The 14,279-nt window shown below is 62.2% G+C and overlaps 1 protein-coding gene across 14 annotated transcripts in view; it reads left to right on the top strand.

The window, feature by feature from the left end:
• Window positions 1-13,312, top strand: part of SBNO2 (strawberry notch homolog 2) — a 42,409-nt gene extending 29,097 nt beyond the window's left edge. For all 14 annotated transcript variants that reach the window (XM_061151201.1, XM_061151199.1, XM_061151198.1 and 11 more), the window contains 27 exons: window positions 1,404-1,487; window positions 1,796-1,892; window positions 2,221-2,375; window positions 2,479-2,612; window positions 2,692-2,782; window positions 2,881-3,024; window positions 4,309-4,426; window positions 4,692-4,797; window positions 5,191-5,344; window positions 5,972-6,148; window positions 6,402-6,499; window positions 7,201-7,283; window positions 8,140-8,331; window positions 8,540-8,709; window positions 9,151-9,282; window positions 9,720-9,855; window positions 9,932-10,044; window positions 10,146-10,217; window positions 10,314-10,422; window positions 10,536-10,610; window positions 10,725-10,868; window positions 10,948-11,042; window positions 11,146-11,238; window positions 11,393-11,524; window positions 11,703-11,779; window positions 11,865-12,055; window positions 12,146-13,312. In XM_061151201.1, coding sequence (XP_061007184.1) covers window positions 1,404-1,487; window positions 1,796-1,892; window positions 2,221-2,375; window positions 2,479-2,612; window positions 2,692-2,782; window positions 2,881-3,024; window positions 4,309-4,426; window positions 4,692-4,797; window positions 5,191-5,344; window positions 5,972-6,148; window positions 6,402-6,499; window positions 7,201-7,283; window positions 8,140-8,331; window positions 8,540-8,709; window positions 9,151-9,282; window positions 9,720-9,855; window positions 9,932-10,044; window positions 10,146-10,217; window positions 10,314-10,422; window positions 10,536-10,610; window positions 10,725-10,868; window positions 10,948-11,042; window positions 11,146-11,238; window positions 11,393-11,524; window positions 11,703-11,779; window positions 11,865-12,055; window positions 12,146-12,630 — 3,657 coding nt within the window. In that variant the 3' untranslated portion in view covers window positions 12,631-13,312. The remainder of the gene's footprint in view (window positions 1-1,403; window positions 1,488-1,795; window positions 1,893-2,220; window positions 2,376-2,478; window positions 2,613-2,691; window positions 2,783-2,880; window positions 3,025-4,308; window positions 4,427-4,691; window positions 4,798-5,190; window positions 5,345-5,971; window positions 6,149-6,401; window positions 6,500-7,200; window positions 7,284-8,139; window positions 8,332-8,539; window positions 8,710-9,150; window positions 9,283-9,719; window positions 9,856-9,931; window positions 10,045-10,145; window positions 10,218-10,313; window positions 10,423-10,535; window positions 10,611-10,724; window positions 10,869-10,947; window positions 11,043-11,145; window positions 11,239-11,392; window positions 11,525-11,702; window positions 11,780-11,864; window positions 12,056-12,145) is intronic.
• Window positions 13,313-14,279: the final 967 nt, after the last annotated feature.

Raw genomic sequence — 14,279 nt, 5'->3', positions numbered from 1 at the left:
CCAGGGCGAAGGGGGACTCTGGCGAGCACAGTACACACTAGCGGATGTTGGTGGATATCTGCCCAGCTGCCCTGACGGGTTCAGTGCCCGTGAAACTCCTGGACCCTCAGGAAGGGTCAGGGGGATGTGACAGGCCCAGAGCAGGTGCAGTAGGCAGCCCAGGCCCAACCCTACTTCTGGCTGCAGGGGCCCAGTGGGGCAGTAACCCTGCCCTCCCCTCACCAGGGCTCTCCCGCCGGCTTCTAGCCTCTACCAGGCCCAAGCGGGCAGCTGAAACCCTACACGTACTCCTGCTGCGGCCAGCAGGGCTGCGGGAACCTGACTCAGCCTTCCAGGAACCTGAGCTCAAGGCTGTTTGTTTGTTTTTGTTAATTCAAAAAAAAAAAAAAAGGGGAGATGGAATTGAGAGTAGGTTTCTGATCTCCTTGTACGTCATTTCCATTTTATTTTCAAGAAAACTTTGTGTTTTGTTTTCTTTTTTAACTTCCCTGGTGGTCCATGGGTTAAGACTGTGCTTCTACCATAGGGAGGCACAGGTTTGATCCCTAGATAGGGAACTAAGATCCTGCATGCGGCACAACACAGGCCGCACACACACACAGACACACACATGTGGCACAACACAGGCCGGACACACACACACACATGCGGCACAACACAGGCCGGACACACACACACACACACACACACATGCGGCACAACACAGGCTGGACACACACACAAACACACACACACACACCAAAAAAAAAGAAAAGGAAACTACACTTTTGATTAAAAAAACAAAATTTTTTTACTTTCCTTCCAGTTTTATTGAGATGTAATTGACACATGGCACTAAGTTTAAGGAGATGCACACAGCACAACGATTGACTTGCATGTGTCATGAAAAAGGACCACCATAAGTCAGTGAACATCCACTGTCTCATATCGATACAACAATAAAGAGATAGGGGGACTTCCCTGGTGGTCCAGTGGTTAGAACTCGGCGTTGTCACTGCTGAGGGCCTGGGTTCAATACCCGGTTGGGGAACTAAGAGCCCACAAGCCACACAGCATAGCCAAAAAAGGAGAAAAAAAAGAAGTAGAAAACCATTTTATTTTCTTGTGCCCAGAACTCCTTGCATTTACTGTTAACTTCCATATACAACGTACAGCAGTGTTGTCTACTTATCATGCTTCATGTTGCGTTCCTAGTTCTTCCTTATCTAGTGCTTTGTGTGCCCCAGGTACTTATTTATGCAGCAGATCTAAGTGGGCAGGCAGCAGGAGGGAGGCTTGTAGCCAGCTGAGGGGCTTGAGGACAATCGGGCAAGCCCTCCTGGAGGCTGGGGGCCTATCCAGGTACTTCAGCCCCACCTCTGGCCTGCAGGCTCATGCCCCCTCTCGCTGCCTCTCCCCTCCAGCTGTTCCCGCCCAGTGGGCCATTTACAGGCCTTGAGGACCCTGTGTCCTCCCTCCCCAGCACCCCACTTCTCATCAGCTACCAGGTGAGCCAGGTACCTTCCCTACCCCTGCCCACCCCTCCTGGGCACTAGGGAGGGCCACTCAGGCACTTGCTGTGTGCAGAGTCTGGGCCAGCTTCGGAGCATGGTCTATTTTACAGACAGGGAAACTAAGGTCCCAGGGAGGCACCATGCTGCGGGGGGGGGGGGGGGGGGGGCAGTGGGGGAGGGTAACACCTTCTCATCACCTGAGTCACTGCACTGGCTAGTGGTCCAGGCTCCTGCCCCTGACAGGGAGGCTGGCAGATTGCAGGGGACAGGACAGTCCCCAGTGTGACAGCACCTCTCCTCAGGCTCAGAGTCAGCCTGAGGAGGACGACGAGGCCGAGGAGGACGAGGCAGAGGAGCTGGGCCACGCGGAGACGTACGCTGACTACGTGCCATCCAAGTGTGAGTGTCCTGCTATGGAGACCCTCAGCTGCACAGCGCCCGAGGCCTGGGTCCTCTGGCCTGGGGCGCCAATTTTGGGGGTCTCTGAAGGTACCTGGGAACCTTAAACTGCCAGAGCAGGTGTGTGTGCTGTGGGTGGGCTCCTGAGGGACTCTTCTGTAATCACGGTTGTGATCCTCACCTGGCACAAAACCAGCTGCAGGCCGAGGTTACAATGGAGAGGCAGGCCGCCTTCTTCCGCACCTGGGAGGCTTGTAGGAATCTGCCACCTGCTGGCACTACGCTGATGGGCACGCCCCTGACCTGCCCTCTCGGCCCATCCCTACAGCCAAGATTGGGAGGCAGCACCCGGACCGTGTGGTGGAGACCAGCACACTGTCCAGTGTCCCGCCGCCGGACATCACCTACACCCTCGCCCTACCCTCCTCGGACAGTGGGGCCCTGTCCGCCCTGCAGCTGGAGGCCATCACCTACGCCTGTCAGGTGATCCCGGGGTCTCCCACAGGGTCTGCGTCCTGCGTGGGGATAGTCTCAGTGCCCACCCTGGCCCTGTCGCACGCTGAACCCCCTTCCCCCACCCCGGCAGCAACATGAGGTCCTGCTTCCCAGCGGGCAGCGCGCAGGCTTTCTCATCGGAGATGGCGCAGGTGTGGGTAAGGGCCGCACGGTGGCCGGCGTCATCCTGGAGAACTATCTGCGGGGCAGGAAGAAGGCCTTGTGGTGAGCTGCCTCCCCTGGGTGCGGGGCGGGCCTGCAGCCGGGGAGGGGCCTCCTGAAGCCTATTGGCCCGCAACCCCAGGTTCAGCGTCTCCAATGATCTCAAGTACGACGCGGAGCGCGACCTCCGGGACATCGCCGCCCCCGGCATCGCGGTGCACGCACTGAGCAAGGTGGGTGGGCCGCAGCCTCAAACCTGGTGCGGGTCGGGGTCTCGGAGCCCAGCTCTGGCCAAGCCACCTCACGCACAGATGTCCGCCCTCTCCCCCAGATCAAGTACGGCGACAACACTACCTCAGAGGGCGTCCTCTTCGCCACCTATTCCTCCCTGATCGGTGAGAGCCAGGCCGGTGGGCAGCACCGCACGCGCATCCGGCAGATCCTGGAGTGGTGCGGGGAGGCCTTCGACGGCGTGGTATCCTCGCTGGGATGGAGGCGGAGCCGAGTGCAGAGGCGGGGCTAGAGGGGCGGGGTCTAGGACAGGGGGCCGGGAGACCCTGACAAGTCCTATCCTGGCAGGCTCTGGAGGGGAGGAAGCGCGGGAGGAATTCCCGGCAGGGAGGGCCTGGTGTCAGAGGCTCGCCCTCAGTGACCGTTGCTACCCGTCCCTGGCTGTCTGCCTAGGCCTCCTGGCTCCAATGGGCCGGACCTATGCCCACAGGATCAGGGTGGTGTTGGCTGAGACACTCCAGGCGGTGAGACTCAAGGTTTGGAGATGGAAAGCAGTTCCTCCCCCGTCCTCATCCAGCCGCCTAGTAGTGGGGCTGAGTGGGCCGGCCAGGCCAGGCGATCCAAAGGGGAGCCAGGCCAGAGGCCCCCCCCCGCCCCAGCTTGGCCAGCTGGTGTGGGTCCCAGGCCTCTCCCTCCTTCGCTCTTAAGCCTGAGATCACTTCCTTTTTGGTCACACCAAACTGTAGGAAAATGAAGTGTAGGAGAGTATAAGCTAGAGTCTGATGTTTGTGTCCTGTCCACCTCTTGTTTCACACACTCCTCTTACCAGTAACAATCTTCCAGAGGACCCACCTTGGCCTCCCCAGAGCTGGGCATTCAAGGGCCACAACTCCTGGGGATTTCTGCAGGGGCCCACAGAGGACCCTCAAGCTCTATCCTCCCAGGATCTGCCCTTGTTCCCAGAAGTGGGGCAGCTGCATTCTCCCGAGGCTCCCCCTCCCTCTTGATGAGAGGAGACCTGAGGTCCTCTGCTCACAGGACAAAGTCCGTACAGAGGCCCTCAAGCAAGATACAGCAGCAGGTCTACTGATGCATCAGCTCAGTAACAGCATGAAAAATACCAAGGTTAACCTCACACCCGGGGGCAGGCTGTTGGCATCAGGCTAACTTTCTCACCCATGTTCCCACAAGTTCTCCATTGACCCTATGTACATTTGTGTGGACACGTGCACACACACATGGCACTCACACCTTGTCTTTCAGATAGGTTTGTGACAGACTTACTTGTCTGTAACTTGCTCCCCTGAAAACATGAAGAACTTTCTATGTTTTCCAACTTCTGTGAACATCACTGGGGTCTAGGGCTATTTTCCAGTGGCCCTGGTAGCCTCACACCCCAAGGACCCTGCCCTGTGGCCAGAGACCCCAGGCACCTTCTGGAGTTACCCCAGCCAGGAAGGGAGGCAGTGTGGTGGGTCTGTGGGGCGGCCTGCCTTCCAGAACAGTCCTTAACCCACGCCTACCCCAGATTGTGTTTGATGAGTGCCACAAAGCCAAGAACGCAAGCTCCACCAAGATGGGCAAGGCCGTGCTGGACCTGCAGAACAAACTGCCCCTGGCCAGGGTGGTCTATGCCAGCGCCACAGGTGAGGGCCCGCTCATCGATGGGTGATGCCTGCCCCAGCGCAGCTGTAGGGGCATCTGATCTACAGCCCACTCCTGCCATCCACCTTGCAGCCTGTCTGCAGAGGTACCAGCCCCTGTCAGGGCTTCCCCTCTGCCCACTAGCCGTGGGCACTTTTCCAAGAGCCTCGGGTCCCTATTGCTGGCCCTCATGCCATTTCTGGGGCCCCATCCAAGGCCGCCAACCTAGCCAGGTCAGAGGAGCTGACAGCGGCCCCCCTCCCCTAGGTGCCTCTGAGCCCCGGAACATGATCTACATGAGCCGCCTGGGCATCTGGGGTGAGGGCACGCCCTTCCGGACCTTCGAGGAATTTCTGCACGCCATCGAGAAGAGGTGCGCTCTTCATGCCCACGTGATGGAGGTGGGGCCACAGAGGGCTCTGCTTGTCATATGTGGAGGTGCACCCCTCCCACCCACTTTGCTGTGGCAACCAGGGGGTCTTAGAATGAAAATTGCATGCTTTCTCTGCCTAGTACTTCCAGTCATCTCAGGGGAAGGGCCCTTCCCTGCCCCCCGCCAAGGCAGACCACTTTCTCTTTCCAAGGCGCACCAGGCCCTTGATGACCATAGGGCCTTTGCAAATGCTCTCTGCCCCACACACCGCACCCCGTGCACCTAGCCCTTCCTCACTCTTCACAGTGACAGCCCCTACCTCGCTGGCTCCATCTCTTGGGACCCAGCATGTGGTCCCTAGCTGGCACCCAGGCAGCCTGTGCTTGCCCACAGGGGTGTGGGCGCCATGGAGATTGTGGCCATGGACATGAAAGTCAGTGGCATGTACATCGCTCGCCAACTCAGCTTCTCTGGTGTCACCTTCCGCATTGAGGAGATCCCGCTGACCCCGGCCTTCGAGCGCATCTATAACCGGGCAGCCCTGCTGGTGAGCCTCTGACCTAATGGACAGCCTTGGTGTCCCCTTGGAGTTCTGCCCCATCACCTTCAGCATCTGCCCTTGAGGGCGCCACTCAGATTAGTCAGACTGTAGACAGGAGGAATTGGCTAACCCGCCCACCTCGTCCTTGGTGGGAGCCCAGCATCTCAATCCTGTTCAAGCTGGGGATGCTGTCAGACTCCCCTCCCCTTGTCCCCAAGGTGTGATCCAGAGCTGGTGGCCATTTCAGTCTCTCTCCATGGGGCCATTCTAGGTGTTGCAGGGTGTGGAACAGCCTCTCTGGCCCCACCAGGTCAACACCAAGAACCCCTCCCTGGTGACAACTACAGATGCCCCAGACATGGCCCGCTGTCCCCTGGAGGCCAGTGGCAGGAGGCAGGCACGGCAGATATCCCCACCACTCTGGAGGTGTTGTCCATTTACCCTCTGACTGCATGAGCGCCATTTTCACCATGGCTTTCCCAACGTTATACATTTTGGATTTTTAGCATTTCTGACCATCCAGTTATCGCCAGGGCCTTTGTATAGCCCCACTTGCAGCCCCCATCCTCTGGCCCTACATTTCTGTGGGGCGGGGGCCGGCAGTAGCAAGCTGAGCTGGGCATGTCGTTGCAGTGGGCCGAGGCCCTGGGCGTGTTCCAGCAGGCAGCCGACTGGATCGGCCTGGAGTCGCGCAAGTCCTTGTGGGGCCAGTTCTGGTCAGCCCATCAGCGCTTCTTCAAGTACCTGTGTGTGGCCGCCAAGGTGCACCGGCTGGTAGAGTTGGCCCAGGAGGAGCTGGCCCAGGACAAGGTGAGCTGGGCTGGGCTGAGACCCCAGAAAGAAGCGGGCACAGACTTGTGTGGAGAACAGGGTTGTCTGGGAGCTGAGGCCAGCCATTGGTGCCAGGTTAACGTCCCAGGGGATGTGGGCTTGTTGGGGTCTGGCAGCCTGAGAAGCACAGGGGAGAGAGGGCGGAGTAACAGGCCAGCCCCAGGTTTCCAGCTGCAGGGGTGGCTATGGGGGCAGGGGTGCCAAGCCTGCTCACACACACCCACCTCCGCAGTGTGTGGTCATCGGGCTGCAGTCCACAGGTGAGGCGCGGACCCGGGAGGTGCTGGGCGAGAAGGAGGGACAGCTTGATGGCTTCGTATCTGCCGCCGAGTGAGTGACACTGTAGGGCCCTTTCCCTGTGTGGCCAACCCTGGGGCCGACCTGGGGCCTAGCCCTGCCTGTGACCCCAGCCGAAAGAGCCAACCCCGACCCTCAGAGACCTTAGGTCCAGCCCAGGTTGTTAAGCCGGAAAGGGTAACCATGGGGACCCAGGACTCTGTGGGCGGTGGCCCAGGGTCCCAAGACTTTTGAAAGAGTCTTCCCCAGGCTTGCCCCCTACGTGGGTACCGGGCTATTTCAAGGACTACACAGATTTTAGGGACTGTCTGGTCCCTGAAGCCCCTGGCCTCCCGTCTCACCCTGGGGGAGGATCCCAGCATGAGGTCCCTTACCCGCCCTGCCTCATCCCGTCTTTTCCTACATGGTCCAGCATGTCCTCCCTTCCGCTGGGCCCCCCACCCTGGGATGCCCCCCTTCTTCAGAGCCATGAGAGCTTGCAGGCAGAGCCCCACCCAGCCCCCCACCTACATTCCATCCATTGCCCACCAAGTGTGGGTAGGACCCCAGTGGGTCCCCCGCCCCCGGCCCTGCAGCTCCTTCCCCCTCTACCCATTTTCTCTGAGCCCCTGTGCCCAGACCCACCCTTAGGGCCCCTTAGTGCTAGGCATCCACTCCCCACAGAGCAGCCCTTACACATGGGACCCAACCCTCGGTGTCTCCCAGTGAAAACAAACTCTGCATCTCACTTTCAGAGGCGTCTTTTTGTCGCTAATTCAGAAGCACTTTCCTTCAACCAAGAGAAGGCGAGAGAGAGGAGCAGGCAGTAAGAGAAAGCGTAAGTGCCCGCCACCCGCCTGGACCTTGCCCCCATGGCCCTTCACTGCTCCTGCCAGCCCTCCAGCCTCCCTCCTCTCTGACCTTCGACCTGGGTTGGTGTGCTGCCACACAGCCACATGGCCTGAGCCCATCCCCACCCCAGCCCTCCAGCGCAGCTGCTCAGTCAGCAAAAAACCCCAGTGCTGCAGGATGGCGGTGTGGCTAGTGCATCCCCAAGGCCTCCAGCCTCATCCCCAGAAGGCAGGACCTCGTATTCCCCAGGTGAAAGTGAGCCTGAGGTTGAAACCACACTGGTCCAGGGGACCAGGATGGAGCTCTTACAAAGCACCCCAGGATAGGGGAGTGGCCTGAGGACCTACCTGCAGGCACACACTGCACCCTGTTCTTGCAGGCAAAGGCTGAGCATCCTCTCATCAGGGGGACGTGAGGCTCAGAGAGACCAAGCAACTCACCTGAGGGCACACAGCTAGCCTTGGGGCCCAGTCCTGCCCCTCAGGCTTCCTGGGAGCACCCTGCAGGGTGTCTGGGACAGTATCCAGGTTACTTGGGCCCCTGGACTGCCATCCCCCAGGGCTTGGGCATGTCCTGTGGCCGACCCACCCAGTGCCGCCTTGTGAGGTGGGGCACGTGGCCTCCCCAGGCACCACCCAAGGACACCCTGCTATGTCAGGAAGTCTGGCAGGGTCGGTAACACACCCCCACCAGCATCAGGGCCCAGACATGCCACACACAGCTGCACAGGGGGAAGGGACTTGGGCTGTAAGCCCTAACCATCCAGGCATGCAGCCTGTCCCTGGACCACTGGGAGTTTCCCCGGGACCAGGCTGCAGTGACCCTTGACTGCTTCTCTGCAGGGCGGCCACGGGGCCGTGGGGCCAAGGTGCCCAGGCTGGCATGTGAGGCGGCGGGTGTGATCCGCATCAGTGATGACAGCAGCACGGAGTCGGACGGCGGCCTGGACAGTGACTTCCACTCCTCCCCCGAGTCCCTGCTGGACGACGATGTGGTCATCGTGGACGCCATCGGGCTCCCAGCCGATGACCGCGGTGAGGCCCAATACCGCCCTCCCCATCCTCACTTCTCAGGCTCTAAGCAGGAAGTCAGGGGTACATGAGCAGGGGCAGCCAGGGGTTCGGGGAAAGATTCTGGACCCCCACTACCCATGGACTCCCTCATCCTTGAGGGCCCATGGCTGGGAGCAGGGCTGTGGACAGGTGGCCTGGCCCAGTTCCCCCTGACCCTCCGGCCCCACAGGCCCCTTGTGCCCCCCACAGCGGGACCTGCATGGCCCCGGTGTCCTGGAGCGGGTTGAGCGGCTGAAACAGGACCTGCTGGCCAAGGTGCAGGCGCTGGGCCGGGAGCTGCCAGTCAACACCCTGGACGAGCTCATCGATCAGTTGGGGGGCCCAGAGTGCGTGGCCGAGGTGAGCTCTGGTGCCCCCTGGTGGCCAGCTTGGTGGGGGTGGGTGGGTAGGGGGTGGCTGCTGGGTCCAGTATCCTGCTCTCCCGTTCAGGCAGTGCTACCCAGGCCCAACCCCCGACCCCCTCCCCCTTCCTCTCTTCCACTGTGTGCCTGTGCGCTTTCCCGGGATGGGCCCTGGTGCCACCTCAGGTCTGTCTTGGCCCCGTATGGTCGGGTTGCAATAAAAAGACTCAGGAAGATGAAGTGACAGTGCCTGCTGACCACTCCATGGGTACCCGAGCCTAGGGAGAGGCCAAGTTTGGCAGCCCCCACCACCCACCCACACCCAGGAGCCCCAGGAGCCAGGTGGCGGGACAGATGGGGAAATTGAGGCCCATGGGGACCAGCCCCTGGGTGGCCATGCCAGCTGACAACCTGTCCTCTCTCCCCACCACTGCCGTAGATGACCGGCAGGAAGGGCCGCGTAGTGTCCAGACCTGACGGGACAGTGGCGTTCGAGTCACGAGCGGAGCAGGGTCTCTCCATTGATCACGTGAACCTCAGGGAGAAGGAACGCTTCATGAGTGGGGAGAAGGTGGGGGCCCTGGGGCACCCCGTGTGTGGCTGCATGTGGGCTGAGAGGCGCAGGGCTCTTGATAGACTGGCTGGGGACCACCAGCAGTGTGTAGGGGGTGTGCTGTGCTTGTGTGCCTGAGTAGGGCCCCCTAGCCCTCGCCAGTCCCACTCTCAGTGTGAGTCGTCCAGGCTCTCTGTCAGCGCCTGGCCCGCTGATGCTGAGCCACCCCGTGGGAGCTGATGTCTGCAGGGTCAGCAGACTCTGGGGGTGACTCAGGATGGTCCAGACTCCACTGTAAGCCCACAGAGGCCCCTCAGGGACACACATACCTGACTTTCCTGTGTGGATCACCCTGAATGCTTCCAGTTAACCCAGGGCACATGGGGTGTGGGGCAAGATGGAGCAGGCTGCCCGCCCTGCCGCCCCTCTCACCCATCCCCAACCATGCGTCCCAGCTTGTGGCCATCATCTCAGAGGCCTCCAGCTCCGGTGTCTCCCTCCAAGCTGACCGCCGTGTCCAGAACCAGCGGCGCCGGGTGCACATGACGCTGGAGCTGCCCTGGAGCGCTGACCGAGCCATCCAGCAGTTTGGTGAGCCCTGCTCCCGCCCCAGGCCACTTCGCCGAAGGAGGCCCACCTGGTCCCTAAACACCCCTTCTGCCTCCAGGCCGGACCCACCGCTCCAACCAGGTCTCTGCGCCGGAGTACATCTTCCTCATTTCGGAGCTGGCAGGGGAGCGCAGGTTTGCTTCCATCGTGGCCAAGCGGCTGGAGAGCCTGGTGAGCCTGCAGGCAGGGGTCGGGCTGGTAGCTCCCCAAGGGGGGCGGGCCAGGGAGGAGCAACAGATGGGTAACGTGTGACGGCCTCCCATCCTGGGCAGGGGGCTCTGACCCACGGGGACCGCCGTGCCACTGAGTCCCGGGACCTGAGCAAGTACAACTTTGAGAACAAGGTACCCGAGGAGGTGGGGCCCAGGAGAGGAGTGTTCCTGGGGTGCTGAGACCTGGGGTGCCCCAGTCTCTGACATGGCCCTTGGCCCTCCCCGCAGTACGGCGCCCGGGCACTCAGCTGCGTCCTCACCACCATCCTAAGCCAGACGGAGAGCAAGGTGCCATTGCCCCAGGGCTACCCCGGAGGGGATGCTACCTTCTTCCGTGGTGAGCTGGTAGACCCCCCACACATACACACCAGGGGCAGAGGAGACGCTGGTGGTGAGGGGGAGCCCCGGAGGCTGTGGCCACCAGTCGTGCGAGGCTCTCCCTCCCCGCAGACATGAAGCAGGGGCTGCTGTCAGTGGGCATTGGCGGGCGTGAGTCCCGGTCCGGCTGCCTGGACGTGGAGAAGGGTGAGTCCCTCGATGGCTGGCACCTCCAGGATGGGGAGGGGGGCGGATATGAGGGGAGAGGGGGAAGACAGGGAGGCAGCCTGGACACAGCTTGAGGCACCCTGCCGTCCGCAGACTGCTCCATCAGCAAGTTCCTGAACCGCATCCTGGGGTTGGAGGTGCACAAACAGAACGCACTCTTCCAGTACTTCTCCGACACCTTTGACCACCTCATCGCTGCCGACAAGAGGGAGGGCAAATACGACATGGGCATCCTGGGTGAGCCCTGTGGGGACACCCTCCCCTGGGCCGGGCCCCAGACCACCATTCATCCCGCTCACCCGCTCACCCTCCACAGACCTGGCCCCTGGCATCGATGAGATCTACGAGGAGAGCCAGCAGGTGTTCCTGGCGCCCGGGCACCCGCAGGATGGACAGGTGGTCTTCTACAAGGTGAGCAGCCCTGCCCCGCCCACTGTCCCGCCCAGCCCTGCTCCCCGCCGATCCCCGCCCGGCTCACCGCCCCTCCCGTGACTTGACACTGTAATGCCCGCAGATCAGTGTGGACCGCGGCCTGAAGTGGGAAGAGGCCTACGCCCGGTCGCTGGAGCTGACGGGCACCCACGATGGCTTCTACCTCTCCTACAAGGTGGGTCCTCCAGCGAGCCCCCAACGCTCTCCCAGGGGCAGGACCCAGGCTGATGGGTTGGCAGGGGAGGGCGGTGGCTATCCTCATGCCCTCTCGGTTGACACGCCTTCTCGGATATGCGGCGCGCCCCCGCCCGGCGCACTGCCCCATCCAGGTCCGCGGCAACAAGCCCAGCTGCCTGCTGGCCCAGCAGAACCGCGGCAAGCTCTTCACCGTGTACAAGCCCAACATAGGGCGGCAGAGCCAGCTAGAGTCCTTGGATAGCCTGAGCCGGAGGTTCCACCGGGTAGGTCCCCGGGGCCGCCTCTGTGCACTTAATGCTCCAGTGTCCAGCAGCCCCCAGGCCGCCCCCTGCCGCTAGGTGGGGGATGAGCAGCCCTGGGTCCTTTGCGCCGCAGTTTCCCGCCGACCAGCTGGGGAGCGCGGACAGGCTCCTGCAGGGGCTCAACCCGCTGTGTCCTCAGGTGACGGCAGAGGAGGCCAGGGAGCCCTGGGAAAGCAGCTACACCTTCTCGCTGACGCACTGCAGCCACACCACGTGGTGAGGGCCTGGGGTGACCTGGGGGCACTGTTGGGGGCACGCGCTCGCTTGCGGGGCAGCTGGTGAGAGCCGTGGTCCCTCGCAGGAACCGGCACTGCCGGCTGGTGCAGGAGGGCAAGGACTGCGCACAGGGCCTGCGGCTGCGCCACCACTACATGCTGTGCGGGGCCTTGCTGCGCGTGTGGGGCCGCATCGCCGCCGTCATGGCCGATGTCACCAGCAGCAGCTACCTGCAGATCGTGCGTCTCAAGACCAAGGACAAGAAGAAGCAAGTCGGTGAGTCGAGGGGGTGGGCTGGGGGGAGGTGGGCGACCTCAGCCCCGCCCTGCAGGCCCTGATGCTCCCGCCCCTGCCCCGCCCCCGCAGGCATCAAGATCCCAGAGGTCTGCGTGCGCCGAGTCCTGCAGGAGCTGCGGCTGATGGACGCTGACGTGAAGCGCAAGCAAGCGCGCACTCGGGGTCTCCTCGCGCCGCCACCCACCCCACGCCCGCTTGCTTTGCCCTTTGGCCCTGGGGAGGTCCTGGACCTCACGTATAGCCCGCCGGCCCAGGCCTTCCCCGCGCCCTCACCCTTCACCTTCCCGGCCCTGGGCCCGGGCCCCGGCCCCGGCGGCCAGCTGCTGGGCACCCCCGACACCCCCGACGCCCCAGCTGACCCCGTGGCACTTCTGCACCAGGGCTGTGAAATCAACTTCAAGGAGGTGCTGGAGGACATGCTGCGCTCCCTCAACGCCGCGCCGCCCCCTGAACCCCCCGGGCCTCTGGGTGCGGGGGCGGCGGGCGCACCGGCCGGTGGAGCACCGGAGCGGCAGAGCGTCATCCAGTTCAGCCCCCCCTTTCCCAACTCCTAGGTCCAGACATCCTTCCCGAACGAAACTTATTTATCCGTAATAGGCTCCCATCTACACGGGGAAGAGGGTGGCTAGCCGAGCAGGGCCAGGACCCCAGCCGACTACTGATAGGAGCAGGGCCAGGGGCCCCTCGTCCAGCCTCCAAGGCCTCCATTGCAGTGCCTTCCCGCCCGGTGCCTGGGCAGACCCCCAAAATGCTGTCCGCCCCAGGGGGCCCTCCGAGGCCTTGCCTGGTGGGCAGAGGCCTTGTGCAGCCCCCACTCAGGATACTTGGGTGCCAGGCAGGGCCTGGGGTGGTGGTCCTTCTTCTCTGTGCCTCTATCCTCTACTGCCCCCCTCCAGGCCTGGGTTGGGGCTCCCACCCCACCCACCTTACAAGGCCCTGTTCAGGCCTGTACCCCTGACATCCTCAAAACTGGGTGGCCCCAAGAGCTGGAAACTCAGGAAATCCCAGGTGCTCAGGGCCCCACCGCCTCTGGGGGGCTCCAAGGGGCAGATCCCCTCTTAATATATGCAACCCCTCCCTGCTCTCTGTGCCCTAAATTATTGTCCAGCCACCTCTCAGGGGCCTGGAATCCCTGCAGAGCTGGTGGCTGGCCCCCTGGTTTCTATGTGTATTTATAATTAATTCAAGTGTATATATGTAAAGAGATCTTTTTTAAATATATGTGCCTTTTCACTACTTCCCAGGCTGTCTGCTGCTGCGACCTGCAGGGCAGCGGGGTGGGAGGGGGGCAGTGGTGGCAGGTGCCCTGTGTTCCTTCCCAGTGGGGTGTGGGGGAGGTCAGGATGGCTGCTGGCCCTCATCTCTGCCAGCTCATCTCACCCACGTCGGCGCCTGGCCTTGTGGATGCCTGGGGCCAGGCTAGGGGAGACCCCACCTCGCTGGGCCCTTTGTCCAGTGTGATCCTGGCACCTGGGCAGCAGGCCAGCTGCCTTTGAACTGACTATACCAAGCCCGTGGAGCCTTGAACCAGATGCCCTGCTCCCTACCCACTAGAGATGTGACCCCACTGGGCCCCTCTTGGTGATGCTGAGTCCCATTCCTCAGAACCCCTTGATCTGGACTGACCGCCCTCTCTGCCTTGGTTTCTTCCCAGGTCTGCTCCAGATGGTGTTGGGTGTGGCAGGCAAGGCAGCCCAGGGACAGGCGAGCCCAAGAGTTGGGCTCAGTCTGCAAGGCAAGACGGGATGCCCAGCCCATGGCCGGGAAGTTAGAGAGGGACTAAGGAGCAGAGTCAAGAGACCCTGCTAGAAACAGCCAAGGGTGGTGGAGATGGCTCTTGTCCCGCCATCCAGACCTGGCCAGTCCCCTCCCCCTGTAGGTCACCACTCCTGGGGGAAGGCTGCTGATCTTCCTGGCTGGTGGGGGCAGGAGGGGAGCCAGCTCAGCCATTCTACAGCTGTGTGCCCGCCCCCCACTCACAGGATGGCCCCTTTGAGCAGCAGGCAGGCTATACCCACCCACAGCCCTTTCCCGGGGAGTAGGGCTGTATCCGCCAGGTGAAGCCCATGGGCAGGCCTGATGCCAGGACTCTGTCTTCATCACAAGGCCGCATGGTGAGCAGGCCCTGCCAGGCATCGCTCGGTGCCCAAACCAGCCTGGCCTGATGCCCAGCCTGGGTGCAGTGGGCCTCCAACAGCAGGGT

Source organism: Dama dama, chromosome 9 (genome assembly GCF_033118175.1).
Source record: "Dama dama isolate Ldn47 chromosome 9, ASM3311817v1, whole genome shotgun sequence".
Lineage (NCBI taxonomy): Eukaryota > Metazoa > Chordata > Mammalia > Artiodactyla > Cervidae > Dama > Dama dama.
The sequence above is the reverse complement of the archived record's forward strand: the minus strand, read 5'-3'. Positions and strand labels throughout refer to the sequence as shown.